Consider the following 18,367-nt stretch of genomic DNA (forward strand, 5'->3'; position numbering starts at 1 on the left):
AATTAATAAAATTTTTTTTTAAATAAAATGGAAGCAGGGACCCAGCATAAACGGAAGGATTCATGGTGATGTGAGTGGAAAGTCAGGTCTCCAGGCAACCCCTCCACTGGTCTGATTACATGTCACTTCCTCTTTTAAAAACTCCATTGCCTGAGTAACGACATTTAGACAGTACTTTGAGGAGAAAAACCAAATACCCCTCCACAGACTCCCAGCTCTATCTAGCATTCCTCTCTAACCTCCCCATTTGGACCTGAGAATCATCTTCCAAATGGAGACCCAAGAGTAAAAGCTTAAACTAGGAAACCCAGGTTCTGGTCCTGGTTCTACCAACTGGGCTGTGTGAACACATACTCCTGGAAACTCAGTTTCTGTACCTATAACACGAGAACATGAACAAGATCAGAAAGACCTCTTCCAGCTCTAATCGTTTTTTTTTTTTAATTTATTTAATGTTGGCTGCATTGGGTCTTTGTTGCTGCACGCAGGCTTTTCTCTAGTTGCAGCGAGCGGGGGTTACTCTTCATTGTGGTGTGAGGGCTTCTCATTGCAGTGGCTTCTCTTGCTGTGGAGCACGGGCTCTAGGTGCGCAGGATTCAGTAGTTGTGGCTTGCGGGCTCTAGAGCACAGGCTCAGTAGTTGTGGCGCACGGGCTTAGTTGCTCCACGGCATGTGGGATCTTCCCGGACCAGGGCTCGAACCTGTGTCCCCTGCATTGGCAGGCGTATTCTTAACCACTGTGCCACCAGGGAAACCCAGCTCTAATCTTAAATGCTCTAAATCTCAAGACTTTTCCTTGCCATTATGTCAATTCAAAACTTGTTTCTAAAGCAGTGATTAATAATGGGCATGAACACGGCAAGGAGCTCATCACATAGCTTTGAGATTGGTTATGGTAGTTCTAGGAAATCACCAAAGACAGTGGTCTAATTAATATGTATAAAATAGATAACTAATGAGAACATGCTGTATGGCACAGGGAACTTTACTCAGTGCTCTGTGGTGACCTAAATAGGAAGGAAATGCAAAAAAGAGGGGATATATGTATACATATAGATGATTCACTTTGCTGTACAGTAGGAACTAACACAACATTGTAAAGCAGCTATACCCCAATTAAAAAAAAAAGTTATGCCAAAGAAATATTATGCAAACATATGAATAACTATGTGTAAAACTGTTCTCGGTATTGTTGAAATTAGTGACAAATTGGATTTACCCTAAATATCCAGCAATAGAAGACTGTTAAAATAATATATGGAACACCTAAATAATAAAATACTATATAGCTATTAAATAATTTTTTTATAGAACTCTCTTTGCTTTATCTCTTGTTTTACTTTTGTATCAATATCTGGAAAATAATATACACAATGTTAAAAGTGTGTTTCTCTGGTGTTGGGATTTTGAGTAACTTTTAGGTACTTCTTACTTACAGATAATGTATTATGTAAATTAAAAAAAACTATGTAATAAAAAAATAGAAAGATCACTAAATATATGGAAACTTATTCTTAATAGCTGCTAATTAAGAAAAGTCACAGGGCTTCCCTGGTGGCGCAGTGGTTGAGAGTCCGCCTGCTGATGCAGGGGACATGGGTTCGTGCCCCGGTCCGGGAAGATCCCACATGCCGCGGAGTGGCTGCTGAGCCTGCGCGTCCGGAGCCTGTGCTCCACAACGGGAGAGCCACAACAGTGAGAGGCCCCGCGTACCGCAAAAAAAAGTCACAGAAGTCACAAAAAAGAATTAATCTATTCTGTAAACCACCCCCCTTACTTGCTAAATAAAAGAAAAACTACTTGTTCTATGTAGTAGAAGTAAAACAAAAAAAAAGCAAAGACAGTGGTCTAGATATAAGTGGAAGAATGGAATCCTCATAATCATTTCACATAAACTATGACTCAATATACTAGGTAATGGTTTTCCCACTGCTTACACAGTGAATTTCACTCAAGATTTTGCTTGAAGAAAATATTTCAGTGCGAAAAGATTTAAAAACCATCATATAAGGAATTATAATAGCCTGTGCTATTAAGGAATCTCTAGGGTAAGAATAATTTTCCCAAAGATACTACTTTATAAATAAGAGTCAAAAGGTACAAAGCAACAATTCAATTGTATCTATATAAATTGTCCCTTTTCCTTCTGGTATTTTAGGCAAGAGGGTTTGAGGAAATGTATTTCGAAGAACGGCCTTTAAATTTAATTTTATGACCTAGAGGGACATTAGAATAGTTTTATCTTTACAGTATGTATCACCTGGAAAGAAAGGTTCTTAAAAAGAAGATAAACCTTCAGAAATACATCTTCACGGTCACCATCACCAAATCAGTCATCAGTCCTTAGACACAGAACCTTTTCTAAGTCCCTAAAAAACTCTAGGCCTCCAAACTAACCCAGCTGTCCTTCCACCTTAGGATCGTACACTTTTCTTTCATGCCACGACTCTTCTCTAGCTTCAACATATACCGAGGCGACCATGACCGTCTCAAGGCTGTCTCTATTTAGGACCACTTCTTGTGAAAATTCCACACAGGTCCTCTGCCGAATGCACATACCCATAAACTTTACTTCATAAACCCAGAGCTTCCTTGAAAAATGATGAAATAATTTTAAAATAAGACACAAACTTGCATGAAAATATAGTCATCAAATTTATTATTTTCATTAGGTTGCCATTCTATGAAGAATTCCTAAGACTGATGTTTCTTGACATGCAAGAGTTAGCGTTAACAGCTTAAGTTACTATAAATACTGCTGCTTGGAAGCAGTACAACTATTTTAGAGTTTTAAGACTATAGACTTCTATTATTCAAACCTTATTCAGTGAATGTTAAAATCAGAAGGTTCTGAACAGCTGGTTAGGAAGATAGCCAAGATGCAGGAAAGACGTCTGTGCCTCCTTTTCAAGGGCAGCCAGCTCTTGAACTGTAGGTGCCAAGATATCCACGTGGCCTTTATAGTTTCCACCTGTGTCACACACACGAATCACAGTGATGTGAGCGGCAGGCCTGGAATAACGTGTCAGCAATGCTTTGGCTCAATTACATCAACTTAAACGTTGCTCCTAGCGATAAAGAGGTACTACTGTGCAAGTTATCTACAAAAGAAACTGAGTTCTAAAAGTGTTACGTCAATTAAAATAAATGATTAGGCCTTCCTTACTAACAGCTGTCCCAATACCCCTACCAACTCCTCCCCTATTCTCTTTTCCTTGGTTTAGAAACCACCAGTTTAGCCTGAATCTTTAAAAAATTTCCAGAATGAGCTAAGAGCATTGCAGGCAAAGGGAATAGATAGTATCCTGGGTTACCCCTTGTTCAAAATTACCATTATTCTCTTGTTTCCTAATAATTCCATAAATTTTCAACTACTCTTATGACATTAACACCTCAAGAGAAACAGCGAAGCTGCTGTCCATTCACATACAGATCACACAATAAGAAATGCTGCAAGACAAGTATGAATAAAGTGCTGTAAGACTGATAAGGAGGGAATGATTAATATGCTAAAAATATACACTAAACATAAGGAAATGAAATACTCTCTTCTTAAACTGAAGCTCAAAAAAGGGACACATTCACATTTAAAACAGTATTAAAAGTAATTCAAAGCTTACCACCAGCAGTTCTTTTTTGACCATAAGTAACTTTCCCATCAAATTCATCCACTGGTACCTTTATATCTGGCTCAACCTGCGAAATGGTACAGTTCAGATGTTCTTCTACCTCAGACAGCAACTAAGAAAGGGAGAGGAAATCGACAGAGTTGCGTTTTAACAGCATTAAATAAAACCAGGAAGGCTGTAATACTTAGTATAAATGGAAGTAAGATTTCTGAAGAGATGAACTCACAGGTTACAATTTATGAACTACCATAACATAATCACTCATTAATTCTCACAGTTCACAAATAGACAAGAGCTGATACATAACTTTTACAGATAAATGCAGTCTATTCCTACCAATTTTAATAAGACTCTGTGAGCCTTACCTGCATCTCATTGTACCATATGGTACAGCCACCATCTTCCTTGAGTCTTGTGTTGTAACACCCTTTTCCACGGCTGCTACATACGTGGTACCAAACCTACGAAGATTAACATGTACAGAGACTGAAACATGCTAGACATCTTTGTTCTCAGTTAGTTTTTTAACATTTTCTGTCCTCAGAGCACAAGAAAAATAGATTGCAGGTATGGTCTGTCATCCAGTTACTACCACTATTAGTAGCTCACTAACTAGGTCTTTTGAAAGAGTTCTTTTTGAAAGGAATCCAAAAGTTTTTCTAAAACAGATGTCAATTATAGAAAGGAATTCTCAGATAAAAATAATGAGAAAAGTAAATACTGGAGAATGCTATATCAAGATTAGTATCGAAAATGAAGTTCAAATGTTTTCTATAAGATATTTTTTAATTTTTTAAATAGATCTTTATTGGAGTATAATTGCTTCACAATAATGTGTTAGTTTCTGTTGTATACCAAAGTGAATCAGCCATATGCATACATATGTCCCCATGTCCCCTCCCTCTTGAGCCTCCCTCCCACCCTCCCTATCCCATCCCTCTAGGTCATCGCAAAGCACCGAGCTGATCCCCCTGTGCGATGCTGCTGCTTCCCACCAGCCAACTATTTTACATTCGGTAGTGTGTATATGTCGATGCTACTCTCACTTCGCCCCAGCTTCGCCCCTCCCCGCCCGGTGTCCTCAAGTCCAGCCTCTACGTCTACATCTTTATTCCCGCCCTGCCACTAGGTTCATCAGTACCATAAAGCAAAGAGCAAAAAGCAAAATGAACAAGTAGTTTGGGGAATGAGTGTGTGGGAGTTCCTTACTCTTGCAGCTTTTCTGTAAATCTGTATCAAATTATTGTATCAATTTATATCAAAATAATAAGTTAACCCTCTCTCCCATAAAAAGTCTACCATGGCATGATGCCAGAGAGGGTTTAAATACTTTTCACTGAAAATTATATGAAAGCTATTAGGGAAAATTACATTTCATATTTTTCCTTTCTAAACTTCATCCTACTAGTCGTCCATTCAATGAATGAAGAGAAAAAGATGCCATTAAAAAGTTCATTTATATTCCATATGCAACTGAATTCAATGTAAATGAAAAAATCAAACTGCTTTCATTTCCAACATCTAAAATGACGACACAAACAATGAGTATAATACAGCACTGAAAAGATTACCTTCTCTTTTTCTGTTGCCACCAGGGAAATGGCCAGCCCCATCCTGAAAGATTTTAAAAGTCTTTATTAGACTTTATTCCTGAAGCACAGAAGCTTAAAAAGGACAAAAAAAAAATGACAGAGTACCTTTCAGCTCTTCCTACTCTGCCGATTCGATGGACGTAGTTTTGCTTTTCATCAGGCAAGGTGACATTTATAACTGTAAACAAAAGCAATTACTACCAATTGACAATAGTTCCTAAAATTTTCAAACATATGTGATGTTTGATGTTCTGAGTATTTCAAACATATTAAATGGTTTCCCTTGAATTCCATAAAATTCAAACTGCAAGCATAAAAACTTTCTTTTTACCATAAGGAACACCATGGATATCAATTCCTCTGGCGGCTACATCTGTGCAAATCAAGAATCTTACATCTCCTTTCTAAAGAGAACAGAGAGGAGAGAAAGGACTTTATTAGTATATATACTAAAAAAAAACCCCACAAATACCATCTTTCCACTAAATGAGACCTCTAACAACTAACGTATTCGTATCATATTAGCCGTCTAGTCATTCATAATTCACTGGAACAAGTACTGCACTTTTAAGTTGTAATTTGCTGAAATACGACATTTAAGGTGAATAAATCAATGACTGGATTCATCTTTGCTTTTTTCACATAAAAGTTCTTAAACCATTGCTAAAATTTGGCTTCATCTTTAGAGATCCTGACTGGTAATTCAAAACATAAGACAGAATAAAATGTAAAAAACATAAGCTTTACTTTTACCCTTGTATTAAAATAATTCAGAATACTAGATATTTTACCTCAAGGTTACACTTTTTGTGACAACAGATAAAATCCTAAAGAGACTGGGCCCCTGGTGTTCTCACCAAGAATATACCAATTAGCCATCAGATGTCATTTGTGCTGCAAGGCACAGCAAGGTTAGAGATTTGGAGGGGGTGAGGGGCATACTGACTTCTGGTCCAACAAAATGCCAGGATAGAGAAGGGTGGCATAAATGCTGAAATGAGGCCATGTGATTTTTTTAAATTAATTAATTAAATTAATTTAAAAATTAATTTAATTATTATTTTTGGCTACGCTGGGCCTTCATTGCTGCGCGCAGGCTTCCTCTAGTTGCGGCGAGCGGGGGCTACTCTTTGTTGCGGTGCGCGGGCTTCTCATTGCGGGAGCTTCTCTTGTTGCGGAGCACGGGTTCTAGGTGCACAGGTTTCAGTGGTTGCAGCACATGGGCTCAGTAGTTGTGGCATGCGGGCCCTAGAGCATACGGGCTTCAGTAGTTGTGGCTCACAGGCTCTAGAGCACAGGCTCAGTAGTTGTGGCGCACGGGCTTAGTTGCTCCATGGCATGTGGGATCTTCCCTGACCAGGGCTCGAACCCGTGTTCCCTGCCTTGGCAGGCAGATTCTTAACCACTGTGCCACCAGGGGAGTCCCCCGCTGTGATGTTTTAACATCCACACCAATTACGCTCAGCATGGAAACATAATCCAAAATTTTTAAGCCCAGTACTTCCTACCTCTTTTCATATTATGGGTCTGAGAGAAATGATATTTGTACTATACACTGGGTAAACACACTGTGATAAATGATGAGAATGCTTGTGGGTGGAGGCCACTGACCTTGAGTTCTATATGGCTCAGCCCAACCCATCTACACCAAAAGTTATACAACCTGTTCATGAGCTGAAATCACTTAACTGTGACAGTCTACCCCAAATAATTCAAAATATATTTCATTCTACAAAACAGGTATTCTGATACCTGTCTGAATCTACAAATTAAGTTCCCTATGGGTATTGTTACAATTTATTTTAAAAAAAAAAGGCTCACAGACATGATTTAACTATCTAATGATACGTCTCTTAAAAATATCTACCCAAAAGAATTTAACTAAAACTTCCTTAAGTTGAAAATTCTTGTCAAGTAGTGTTGTGCTGATGGAGAACATGTAATTTACCATTTGACTGTTAAAGATGACAAAACCCTGCTGTGATGAGGACGTAACAATAGGGCAGAAGTATTTTGTAATTTCTAGGACAAGAATTGCTTTAACAATATTAACTGGAACTGATTAAAACTAGATACAACTCCCCTCTTACGTGTGAAGGAAATGCAGTCAACTAAGTATCAGTACCTTGAATCTTTCCAAGTTTTGCTTCCTCTCATGAGGCTTTCTGTCACCATGAAGACAAACACATGAGAACTGGTGCCCCTTTTTATCAGGTCCTAGTGAAAAGCACATTAAACAGTTAACCTTGGAAAAGGTGACGACTAAGACTATGTCAAAAAAACCAGTAACATTTAGACTACCAGCTGGGGTATAATTCTACGGAGATCTATACCCCAACTTGTCATAAACCATGGTTAACACAATTTCTGTCATAGGTGAAATACCCTTAAAATGAACTCCACGAGCACTAAAACTGATTTGCTCTGAAGGACATTTTAAGTAACCTTTCCCAAACTGCAGTGGTAGTTTCTGCGTACACCGGGAACCTCACCTAACCCATGTAAAGCGAAGAACCAAAACGTAAACAAAAGAGATTATTCTTGGAAGAAGCAAAACAGGCATCAGGAAGTTCATGCCCTTACTAAAAGGCCGCGATCACAAGCCTGCCCTCCTCGAGGTATTCTAAACAACTTAGTTATCTGGTTTCTTGGCCAAAGCAGATTAGAAGCAGCAAACTGGAAGGATGGAGAAGTGGTATTTTAGAGGCGAGTGCAGTGGTAGCCAATCCGAAAAAAGAAAGTCTTCAAGTAGACACAGTAACAAAAAGCAGTGCAGTTCAGACCAGAGCAGTAATAGTCACTGTGAGAATTCTTTCCATTTTGCTATATGTTTGAGAATAAGTGTTGGGAAAATAGATAAAGTAAAAATAACCATTAACATTGACTATACTTGCTTTACCACATATCTATCCATCCCTCTATCCCTCTATCAACTCACTTCTATATTTCTGAAGCATTTCAAGGTAAACTGCAGGTATCAGTACACAGTTCAACATGCATATCATTAAGTAGAGTGCAGTATTTGTTCAGGTTTTTTCTCTTGTTGACGTTAAAGTTACATACAGGGAAATGTACAAATCTTAATGGTACACTTTCTGAGCTTGGACAAATGCATACACCCATGTAGCCCAAAGCCCTATTAAGATACAGAACACGAATACCATCCACCAAGTACCTTCACGCCCTTTTTCCCAGTTATCCACACTCCCACCTTCCTGGGGACAACCACTGTTGTGGTTTTTCTCTCATCGTAGATTAGTTCTGGCTCTTCTAGAACTTCACACAAATCGAATCAGACAGCCTGTACTCTTGTGTAAGAATTCTTTCATTCAGCATAATGCTTCTGAGATTCACCCACCATTTTGGGGCCCATCAGCAGTCCATGCCTGTTCAGTGCTGAGTAGTAGGTATTCCACTGTACAGATATTTTGCATTTTGTTTAGCCATTCTCCTATTAATGGCCTCTTAGTGTACAGTTTGGGGCCATTATAAATGAAGTGCTATGACCATCTTGCACACATCTTTCTTCAATATATATTCTCACTTACCTTGAGCCAATACTTAGGAGCTGAATTGCTAGGCCATAAGACAGCAATGTTTAATTTTATAAAAAACTGTAAGACCTTTTGCCTAAGTGACTGTACTTCAACAATGTATGAGCTCCGGTTTCTCCATATCCTCACCAAAATTTGGTGTTTTAAGTATTTTTGATCTAGTCACCCTGAGTGTACAATTGTATTACATTGTGGTTTTATTTTGCATTTCTCTAATGACTGATTATACTGACATTCTCTCAGGTTAGTTTATATATTTAACATTAATTATGAGGAGCATAAAATTATAATCATTATATCTTCATTGTAGATTGAATATTTTATTACATAGTGACCCTTTTTATTTCTAGTAATATTTTTGCCTTAAAGTCTATGACATCTCCATTAATACAGCTAGACCAACTTTCTTTTAATTAATCTTTTAACTGACACATACATATATTTTTTCGTTCCCCTTCCTTTCAATCTGTCCATGTCCTCAGGTTTTAGGTATGTTTCTTGTAAACAACATACAGCTATACTTTATCCAGTCTAACAATCTATGCTCTTCATCAGAAGACTTCAGTCCACTGATAAATACTATAGTGTTTATCCATACGCTCAGATTTTTCCACCAGCTGTTATTACTCTATAATTTCCAACTGCTCTGCTTTTTCTCATTTTTCCCCCTTCCTTTCTTACCTTTTTTTTAGATTAAGGTTTTTTTTCTCAGTTATTGATTTAGAAGATATACATTCTATTATTTAATGATTACACTTGAAATTTTAACATTAATCAAAAACTTTACCCTTCTTCCAAATGATACAAGGGCCTTGGAATGCTGTGATTCATCTTCACTGTAGTGAAACTGTACCTATGTGGAAAATTGTCTCACTGTCTTTCCTACATCGTTGCTTTAAAATCTGGGCATCCACGCTACACTGCATCAACATGAGACCAACAATCTATTAAGTGAGAAAATAAACACAATTTATTTCAAGTGAGGAAACATTACCTCCTCCTTGTTGCATAAAATACTGCTCCAAGTTATCACAGTCGATTTTGGTTCTACAGAAAATGATTGCTTGATCCATCTTGTGTTCCTTGATTGCTCGGACAGCATACTCCCCCTTCAGGATTTTAATAGCTTCAGACCACATCTCTTGAGTAACACAATAACAACGAAAAAGAAAAAACAGAATTTTAATCTGAAATTGTCACGAACACACATAATTACAGACTTACTGCTTCACTCACCTAAAAATCTCTACTTTAATACAGGTATTATAGACAAAACCAAGAAATAAAAAGATAGGGTGAAATGGTGAGATAATCCACTTGCTCACTTATTTTTGTTTCTCTTAATGTTTTTTATGCCAGTTTATGGGATACCAAAACACCGATAACCATACCTCTTATAAGGGAAAATGCACATGTACAAACACACACACACACAAATAAACAGAAATACATACCCACAGCAAAGCTTTGTTCCTACCTCTCATTGAGAACTAATCATATTCTGCCTTGCATTAACTTCCCTAAATGCTCAATAAATGTTTACTCAATTACTTTAACCTCTTTAAAAAATAATAAATGTACTTTCTAAATCAATCTGAACACCAGAAAGTTCAAACGTCACTCTATGAAGTAAATATTTTACGTCAAACCTAGTTAGTAACTTCTTAGTTGCCATCCTCCAAATGTCTATTTTTCAGTGTGAAGCTGGGCTATAGTTACTCTACAATCATATAATGCAAAATTTTAATTTTGTAATCCAACATATTTCTAAGGTCTCTCTAGTCGTCTCTAATTGTAGTAAAAACGAAGCAAAACTTTTACAAGGAAAAATATATGAGGCAGTAAAAAATTTTTATTTTATAAAATGCATTCCCAAACAGCGGGATGATTGATACATTATTATTCTGACTATCAGTGTCTGCTCCTCTCCAACAATAAGGCTGGCTGAGCATACACCTCCTAAATTTGGAGCTACACATAAATCTGAGTTCAAAGGAACCATCTTTAATCAAAATTTCAGATAATTCACCTTTTAGGTACTTGTTAAAAATCTACCAATGAATCCAACTATGAACAAAATGCAGTCTAACCCTTGCCAATGATCCACTTGAGACATGTGATATCAGACATGTGGCCTAATGGGTTTCAGATCTCTTCTAGGTTCTCTAAACACTATCCTTGTATCATGCTGGATCTTCATATATCTTTGAAATATTATGTACCTGATACAAACTGTCTCAATTCTGCATAGAAGTATCTTCATTGAATCAATTAATTTTAGGCTTTTTCAAAATTGATAAATATTTAATGATATGGACTTTCAGTATGGGGAGATAAAATAGTTCTGGAGATGGATAGCGGTGACGACTGCACAGTAGGAATGTACTCAATGCTATTGAATTGTACACTTACACACAAAAAGAATCATCTCAGGATCACTTCTGTATCTTTCACAGGGTTGTAGCTAAAGACATGTCCCTTTGTTACCCAATTGCCAGATATGAAGACTCTACATGACATTTCTCTTGGCATCCAGGGCTAAAATACAACCTGTAGCCAGAGAAATTTGCTGGCTTCCTGGAAAAATGAGAATTGTATAATCCAAAGTATTTGTGATTTGGATGCCAGGAGACTAATACCTTAAATTCAGTGATTAATATTCCTCTAAGCTGACTGATATCAGCTTTCGCCCCATTTTTAAATTATTTTTGTTCCTTGTATTTTCAGATTTCCTGTTCCTTCATGAGAGGAGACAGGGCACACATTCAGTAAAACAGATCAATTCGTTTTCAAAATCTTTCCACGATTTTATTGACTCTTCTAACTCACCTGGACTGTTTGCACCAGGTCTTGTATTATCTTTTGCATGTACTTCATCAGTCTGTCAAAAGGAAAGGATAAAACAGAAGTGGGGAAGGGTTAAGTAATGATTCAGAACAGGTATCTTTTTATAAAGGGAGAACTGTATCTAACTTTAGATTGCATTTCAGACATACACCTTTATAATCTATAGGCAAAACCATTCTTCAGATTCAGAAAAACCCTTTATTATTATTTTTTTTAATTTTTGTTTATTTTTGGCTGCATTGGGTCTTTGTTGCTTCAGGTGGGTTTTCTCTAGTTGTGGCAAGTGGGGGCTACTCTTCATTAGGGTGGCTTCTCTTGTTGCGGAGCACGGGCTCCAGAGCGCAGGCTCAGTAGTTGTGGCGCACGGGCTTAGTTGCTCTGCGGCATGTGGGACCTTCCCGGACCAGGGCTCGAACCTGTGTCCCCTGCACTGGCAGGCAGATTCTTAACCGCTGTGCCACCAGGGAAGCCCAGAAAAACCCTTTATTAATTATAGGTCTAAGGCTAATCAATTTTAAATATAATAATAAAAAATCGAAGGTGGTTTTCAAAACATTGTGTATTTAGAATAAGCATACCCTTATTATATAAAGGTAAATCTAACAATGGTGAAAAAGTGAGATGATGGACTCATGAAACTGATATTTAGAAAAATAAGGCACATCAAGAAGACTCTAAAATGCTACTAAAAATGGAAATCATTATATCAGAAATTAGCCCTAGATATACACAGGTAATCCTATTTATTTACAAAACCTAAGTCAAGAAAGATGATTACAGAAGTAACTTTATACAGAGAGAAAAGTAAAGTACGAGCCCATCACTTATTCTATACCTAACAGACCTAAACTCTTCTGGTCAACGTGCCAGACTTCTCTTTTCTTAAAGGTACAATGTCTGGTTGCTTTAAGCATCACGAAGAGCTCAAGGTTAAACTAGTTTATGAATGCTTTACTCTACACAAATGTGAACGTTATAAAGTACTTACCCTAATGTGGTTTTTCCCAAGCCTTTCCCAGATTCTGTCAGCTTTGGGATTCACTGGGACAACAACATGGTGGACAGTATCTGGAACAGAATCTTCTCCTTTCAAATCAACCCAGGTGGGAAAGTGCATGATCTTCTCAGACAGTTTCTTCACATCAAAAGAGTGCAAAGTGGCTGAGCAAACAATCACCTAAGAATAGAAAAACCAAAATTTAGATAAGCTTTTATAATAATAATGATTCTAGCATATGAATACAGATGTGGGGCACAAAGTACGCTAAGCCTGGAATCTAAGACAAGTTCAATACCTGACTCTGTAGCAACAACTAGTGGTGTGACTTTGGGCGGGTTAATCTCTCTGAGCTTCAGTCCCCTCACTTGCCACAGAAATCATGCCATCTATTCCTCAAGGTCCTACAAAAACTAAGTAAAATGAAAAGGTTTTTAAAAATCTAAAGCCATAAACTTGTCCCCTTCTCTTAAAAGCCTCTCCTCTTGAATTCTTCCTAAGAAAACAGAATGAGAAAGAGTAATATTTTAAGAAATAATTACTAAGGAAATAACTGTTTTTCTACAGTTCAAGACATTTCTCCTTCAAAGAGGAAGCAGTGCTCAGAGTCTTGAATATAAACCCTAAATGCTCTGTAGAAAACAAAAATAACGATTAAGAATTTTTTACTTATAGTCTTCTGTTACACCTAAGTAATGTCCTTAAATTCTCTTCACCTTTATTTCTAAAAGCAGCTCATAAGACTGTTTCCTTTGTGTGTACTACTTAATCAGTTAATGAAGAAAATGTTTCATACAGCAGTTAACGTAATCAGAAGACACTAAAATGTGAATGTAAAACAAAAAAAGTAAGCATGAATACGTAACAATTGTCTACATGTATTTTAAGATGCATTGGTTATTTCATACCTGAAGTCTTTTTCCATCAGAGGTAATCTGAGGAATCTGATTGTGAATCCTATTTATAAAATCAGAGTAACCTTGAGAAAGAAGCCCATCCTGCGTAAGAAGCAAAGAAGAACATAAGTTTTGTAATCAGTATCTAAATCTTTCTTTTCTAAATCAATTGCAAAATATAAGATAAAGAAACTAATTCATACATATCTCCATACTTTCAAAGTAATTATTTTCTACTGGATATTTAAAGGCAAGTTGTAAATTCAACTTTAAAGCCCATGTGACTATAATATGAAAAAGCTGACAATAAATAACTCAAAAACCATACTCTGGTATTCTAAAATGAATACAAGAGTTAATAACTCCTACATCTCCTTCAGAATACGACTCTAATATGAGAAAGCAAAGACCTTCAATGTTGAAAAACTACCTCATCTTGAAAATAACTTGGAACTATATCTCAAGAGCCCAAAACATATTAATGTAATTTGTAATGTGTAAAAAAAAAAAAAAAATGTTATGTACAAACAAGATAACTATTTGGAGTACAAAACAAACCTACATGTCTAGTAATAAGGGTGGTTAAATAAGCCACAAAGTGTGCATATGAGAGACCATTAGACAGCCTTTAAAAATTGTTCATAAATAATGACATGAAATACTTATGTACCATATTTTTCTAAAAAAGATTTCCCAGATTCTAAATAGCCTGATTGCAACTACATAAAATAGTATTTACTGTAATTATAAGCAGTGAATGAAAATACACCAAACTGGTAACTATGTTTCTCTCTAGGGATTGGGATCATGACTAAATTGTATTTTTTCTTCACCATTTCACATATTTTATCCCCCAAAACATAAGCAAATTTTTTTTTAAAAGCATGAGTATATTTCAACATACAGCTTCATCCAGGACCAGGAATCTAACTTGGGATAAGTTCAGCTTTCCAGTTGACACCAAATCATCCAGTCTTCCTGGAGTGCCAACAACTATATCTACCTAAAAAATATCCAAAAAAAGCACCTTAAGAAAACTGAAGAACTATTGTAATCACCTTAGAATAGCAACCAACAATGGTCTACTTACAATGAAAACATGCATATTGAAGTAGTCATAGTCAGCTGTAAATGTGCGAAACAGGAGTTCTAGATAATGCTGTATTATTAAACTTATACCTGCTTTGAAATTAATGCGAAGACTCTGGCAACTGATTGTAACATTTTAACCTGTTATAGACAGTCTAGTATATAAAATTTGTTTTCCAAGTGAAAAATCAAATGAATTTATAGGAACTCTGAAATTAAACCAGGACCCAAATCCCAGCTCCACCATTACCCAGCTGTGTGACCTCAAGCTACTTAATCTCTTCTAGTTTCAATTTTCTCATTTTTTAAATGGGTAACATTTTCTGCTTTGCAAGACGGTTGTGATAATTAAGAGATCAGATATGTAGTGCATTTGATGCCCAGTGTGCCAGGTGCTTGATAAATTTGGTTATAATTAATAATGAAGATGACCTAATCCAGGAAAAACAGCAATAATGACTACTTGTCAAGTGCTTATAATGAACATGTGCTGTGCTAACCTTTTACAGGTATTATATCATTTCATGTTACCACTAAGGAAAACACTACTATTATTAGTCCTGTTTTTAAATGAGGAGACTGAAGTTTAGAATTCTAAAGTCATAAGAACTTAGATGATACAGCTAGTAACTGGGATTCAAACTCAAAGTCCAAACATGAGAAAAGGTCTAATTCAAGTAAGAACAAGTTTTATTTAGCTTTTTATTATAAAAATTTTAAGACATCTACAAAGAGAATAGGAGCCGCCAATGCCAGGACACCCGATTAACCACATTTTCCATTTTCACACACACACCTTTTAATCAAGTCCATGGTATAGTGATTAGGAACATAGGCTTTGAAGTAAGTTCCACCTATGAGTTGTAAGATCTGGGGCAAATTACTTAATATTTGGTATAAGCCCTCTTCCTGACCTGTAAAAATGGGGAAGAGGACCATCACAAAGGGCTATTGTGGGAATTGAATGAGAAAATGTATGTAATGCACTTAGCAGGGCCTGGCCCATTTCTAGAAGGTAATCAATAAAGGATAAATATTTCTAAAGTGTGTATATGGAGGTATGTGTGTGAGCACAATAAGGTATTATATAAAATCATTCAATAAATCAGACAATTCAAAACTTCTACTCTTTATCAACAGGCATAAAAAATGACTTCTTTTTCACTTGTGTTCTCCACTCTAGACTAAAACCGTAACTATCTCCTAACAAATTCATCACTATAGTCTCATTACTTCAATATCTCACCCCTTGAAAAACTGAAAAAGTACTGTGCTGAATGGACTTTTAATTTGATCCAGTAGAAGGCATTTAAACTCCCATAAAAAGTGAAAGACATTTCTGAAGCTATTGTTTCAACTATGTTGATAACTGTAAGCAAGTCTCAGTTCAATCTAGAAAATACTGTCTGAAAATAAAACCCACTCAATGTATTAAGAATGTACTATGTGCCAAGCACTGTGCTGGACACAGCAATGAATACAATACCACTCTGGTTCTGTGGGTAACGTCTCTTTACCAAAGGATTCTAACCCACTGTGCGAGTTTCCTCCCTCCTCAATTTCAGCAGGTAGTCAGCATGAAAACAGAAACTCGGTCTCTCAGGTTTAAAAACAAAAAGTCAAATTGGAAAAGCCTGAGAGAAATAGCTATATGACTTGGATAATGGCTCCAACCACTTCTTCAGGCCTAACTGCACATGTTGCATAACTGTGCAACTTTAAAAGATTAAAAAAATTACATAGTTCTATTCTCTGACTCCAAAGCTGACTTCTGCCTGTAGCATAAGACGTAACACAGGGCTAAGGGTGCCAGAGGATGGTGGGAGATAACAGAAGTAGACAATGTAAGATGCAAGGAAGAGCAGAAAGAGAATATATTACATCCCCTAAGTAGAATGGAACTGAATCCTGCCAGGAAAGCTATGGAATAACACTCCCTTTACTTTGCCATTAGCTTCAGCCAGTACCAAATTTTAGATCTGCCTGGCAAAAGCAGATCGAATTCCCTAAAAGCTCCGGAGCTGGACAACGTAAGTTAAGAAACTTAATAACTTACGTGGAAAATGAATTGGGGTTTGAGGAACCAAGATAGGGAATGAACATATTAAATCTCTCTTATAACCATTAAAATATAGCAAATCAAATAAGAACATAACAAAGCTATGTTACTATCTTAGAATAGTATTAAGTACAGTAATGATTCCTTGCTCTTGATATGCCACACCAAGTCAAATCAAAACCATTCAGCCTGAAATTTCATTTGACAGCAGCACCAAGGCAACTGAGGGGAGAACATATTTGCTCACCGTAACTCAGTATCAAGCAGTTTAGATTAAATGATAAAATGTTTAGGGAAGGAAATGAAAGAGAAGTTTGTAAGGACAAAGTTACTTCATACATACAAAATATTTTATGAAGTTCTACCTGTACCTGAACTGACAGGCAGTTAAGAGTTTCCCAAACTTCTTCCCCAGTAATGAGGATCACAGTCCGAGCTTCGTCCTCGGTAACAGCACAGCCTTTAAGACTTCCCCTTACACAAATCTGAACTCATCTCCCCTCCTACTAGAACCACTGCCTTACCATCCTTCAGCCCTCCCAAGGATCACTGCCAAAACTACCTTCTCTGCAATCCACCTTATCTCTATTTCTATTCTTAACTCCAGCTGCTTCTTTTTCAATTATCCCCAGAGGAAATAACTAAATGCATGAAAATGCGAAGGAAATTCGCAGGTGCTCAAAAGATAAACCAAAAAAAATTCACATATGTTGGAATTTTGCATGAGGTGTTTGGAAGAAACTACCATGCTGTACACTTTGGGAAAAGGAAAGGCATAATTGTAAGATATTTTTGAACATACATACACTCTTTTGAACTTGTTTAATTTCAGCCTCATTTGACTTTTCTTGAAACACAGCAGAACTATATTGCCAAAATGACAACACATAGTGTTACTTTTTAAAAATTAAAAGTACAACTTACCCCATTATCCAAAACAGAGAGCTGATCCCGTGCTGCAACACCTCCAATTATCAGAAGCTCCCTGAAATAAATACCAGAATAATAACGTAGAAAAGGATTAAAGCCTGCTTTATTGTTTGTTTTTTTTCAGTTTTGGGGAGGTGGATATTACAACTGAATAACTGAGAAAGAATCTACAATGAAGGTCTGGAGAAGGAAAGAGACAAGGCACTTCATTTCCAGGAGCTACATAAAATGTTAACGCACGGTAAAGCAACTGAGGAGAATGCGAAAGCTTGGAGCCCAGAAAACATCAGTCCTCATCTATACATCTTTCTATATTAGGATAATTCCAGGTACCCCAAACTCTGGTTTCAATCAATCTTTATAGACACATGTGGTTGTACGTGTATAAAATATATACTCTGAAAGAATATATAAATATTAATTTTTAAAAGTTGCCTCCAGGTTGATAACCAAAAACTGGGGAATGGGGTGAAAGGAGACTTACTTTTCACAGAATATCCTTTTGTGTTTGAATTTTTCTCACTCCAAATACTTCTAAAAAATACGTTTAGATTAAAAAAGATTACTTTGGGACTTCCCTGGCAGTCCAGTGGTTAAGAATCCACCTCCCAATGCAGGGGACGCGGGTTCGATCTCTGGTTCGGAAACTAAGATCCCACAAGCCGCAGGGCAACTAAGCCTGCATGCCACAACTACTGAGCACGTGGGCCACAACTAGAGAGCCCGCATGTCACAACTACAGAGCCCACGTGCCACAACTAGAGAGAAGCCCGT

General features: G+C 36.8%; 1 protein-coding gene across 2 annotated transcripts in view; it reads right to left on the reverse strand.

Moving 5' to 3' along the window:
- Positions 1–2,642: 2,642 nt before the first annotated feature.
- The window catches only part of DDX1 (DEAD-box helicase 1), a 33,752-nt gene continuing 18,027 nt past the window's right edge, over positions 2,643–18,367 (reverse strand). Inside the window, exons 14-26 of one of the 2 annotated variants that reach the window (XM_019943254.3) lie at positions 17,588–17,648; positions 14,420–14,518; positions 13,528–13,617; positions 12,611–12,799; positions 11,605–11,656; positions 9,770–9,916; positions 7,347–7,438; positions 5,553–5,625; positions 5,327–5,399; positions 5,201–5,243; positions 3,995–4,090; positions 3,621–3,741; positions 2,643–2,971 (exon numbers count right to left, since the gene is read on the reverse strand). In XM_019943254.3, the coding sequence (XP_019798813.1) occupies positions 2,841–2,971; positions 3,621–3,741; positions 3,995–4,090; positions 5,201–5,243; positions 5,327–5,399; positions 5,553–5,625; positions 7,347–7,438; positions 9,770–9,916; positions 11,605–11,656; positions 12,611–12,799; positions 13,528–13,617; positions 14,420–14,518; positions 17,588–17,648 (1,267 nt within the window). In that variant the 3' untranslated portion in view covers positions 2,643–2,840. Of the gene's footprint in view, positions 3,013–3,620; positions 3,742–3,994; positions 4,091–5,200; positions 5,244–5,326; positions 5,400–5,552; positions 5,626–7,346; positions 7,439–9,769; positions 9,917–11,604; positions 11,657–12,610; positions 12,800–13,527; positions 13,618–14,419; positions 14,519–17,587; positions 17,649–18,367 lie in introns of both variants that reach the window. The other variant, XM_019943255.3, reaches the window with a different exon arrangement.

This window comes from Tursiops truncatus, chromosome 14 (genome assembly GCF_011762595.2).
Source record: "Tursiops truncatus isolate mTurTru1 chromosome 14, mTurTru1.mat.Y, whole genome shotgun sequence".
NCBI lineage: Eukaryota > Metazoa > Chordata > Mammalia > Artiodactyla > Delphinidae > Tursiops > Tursiops truncatus.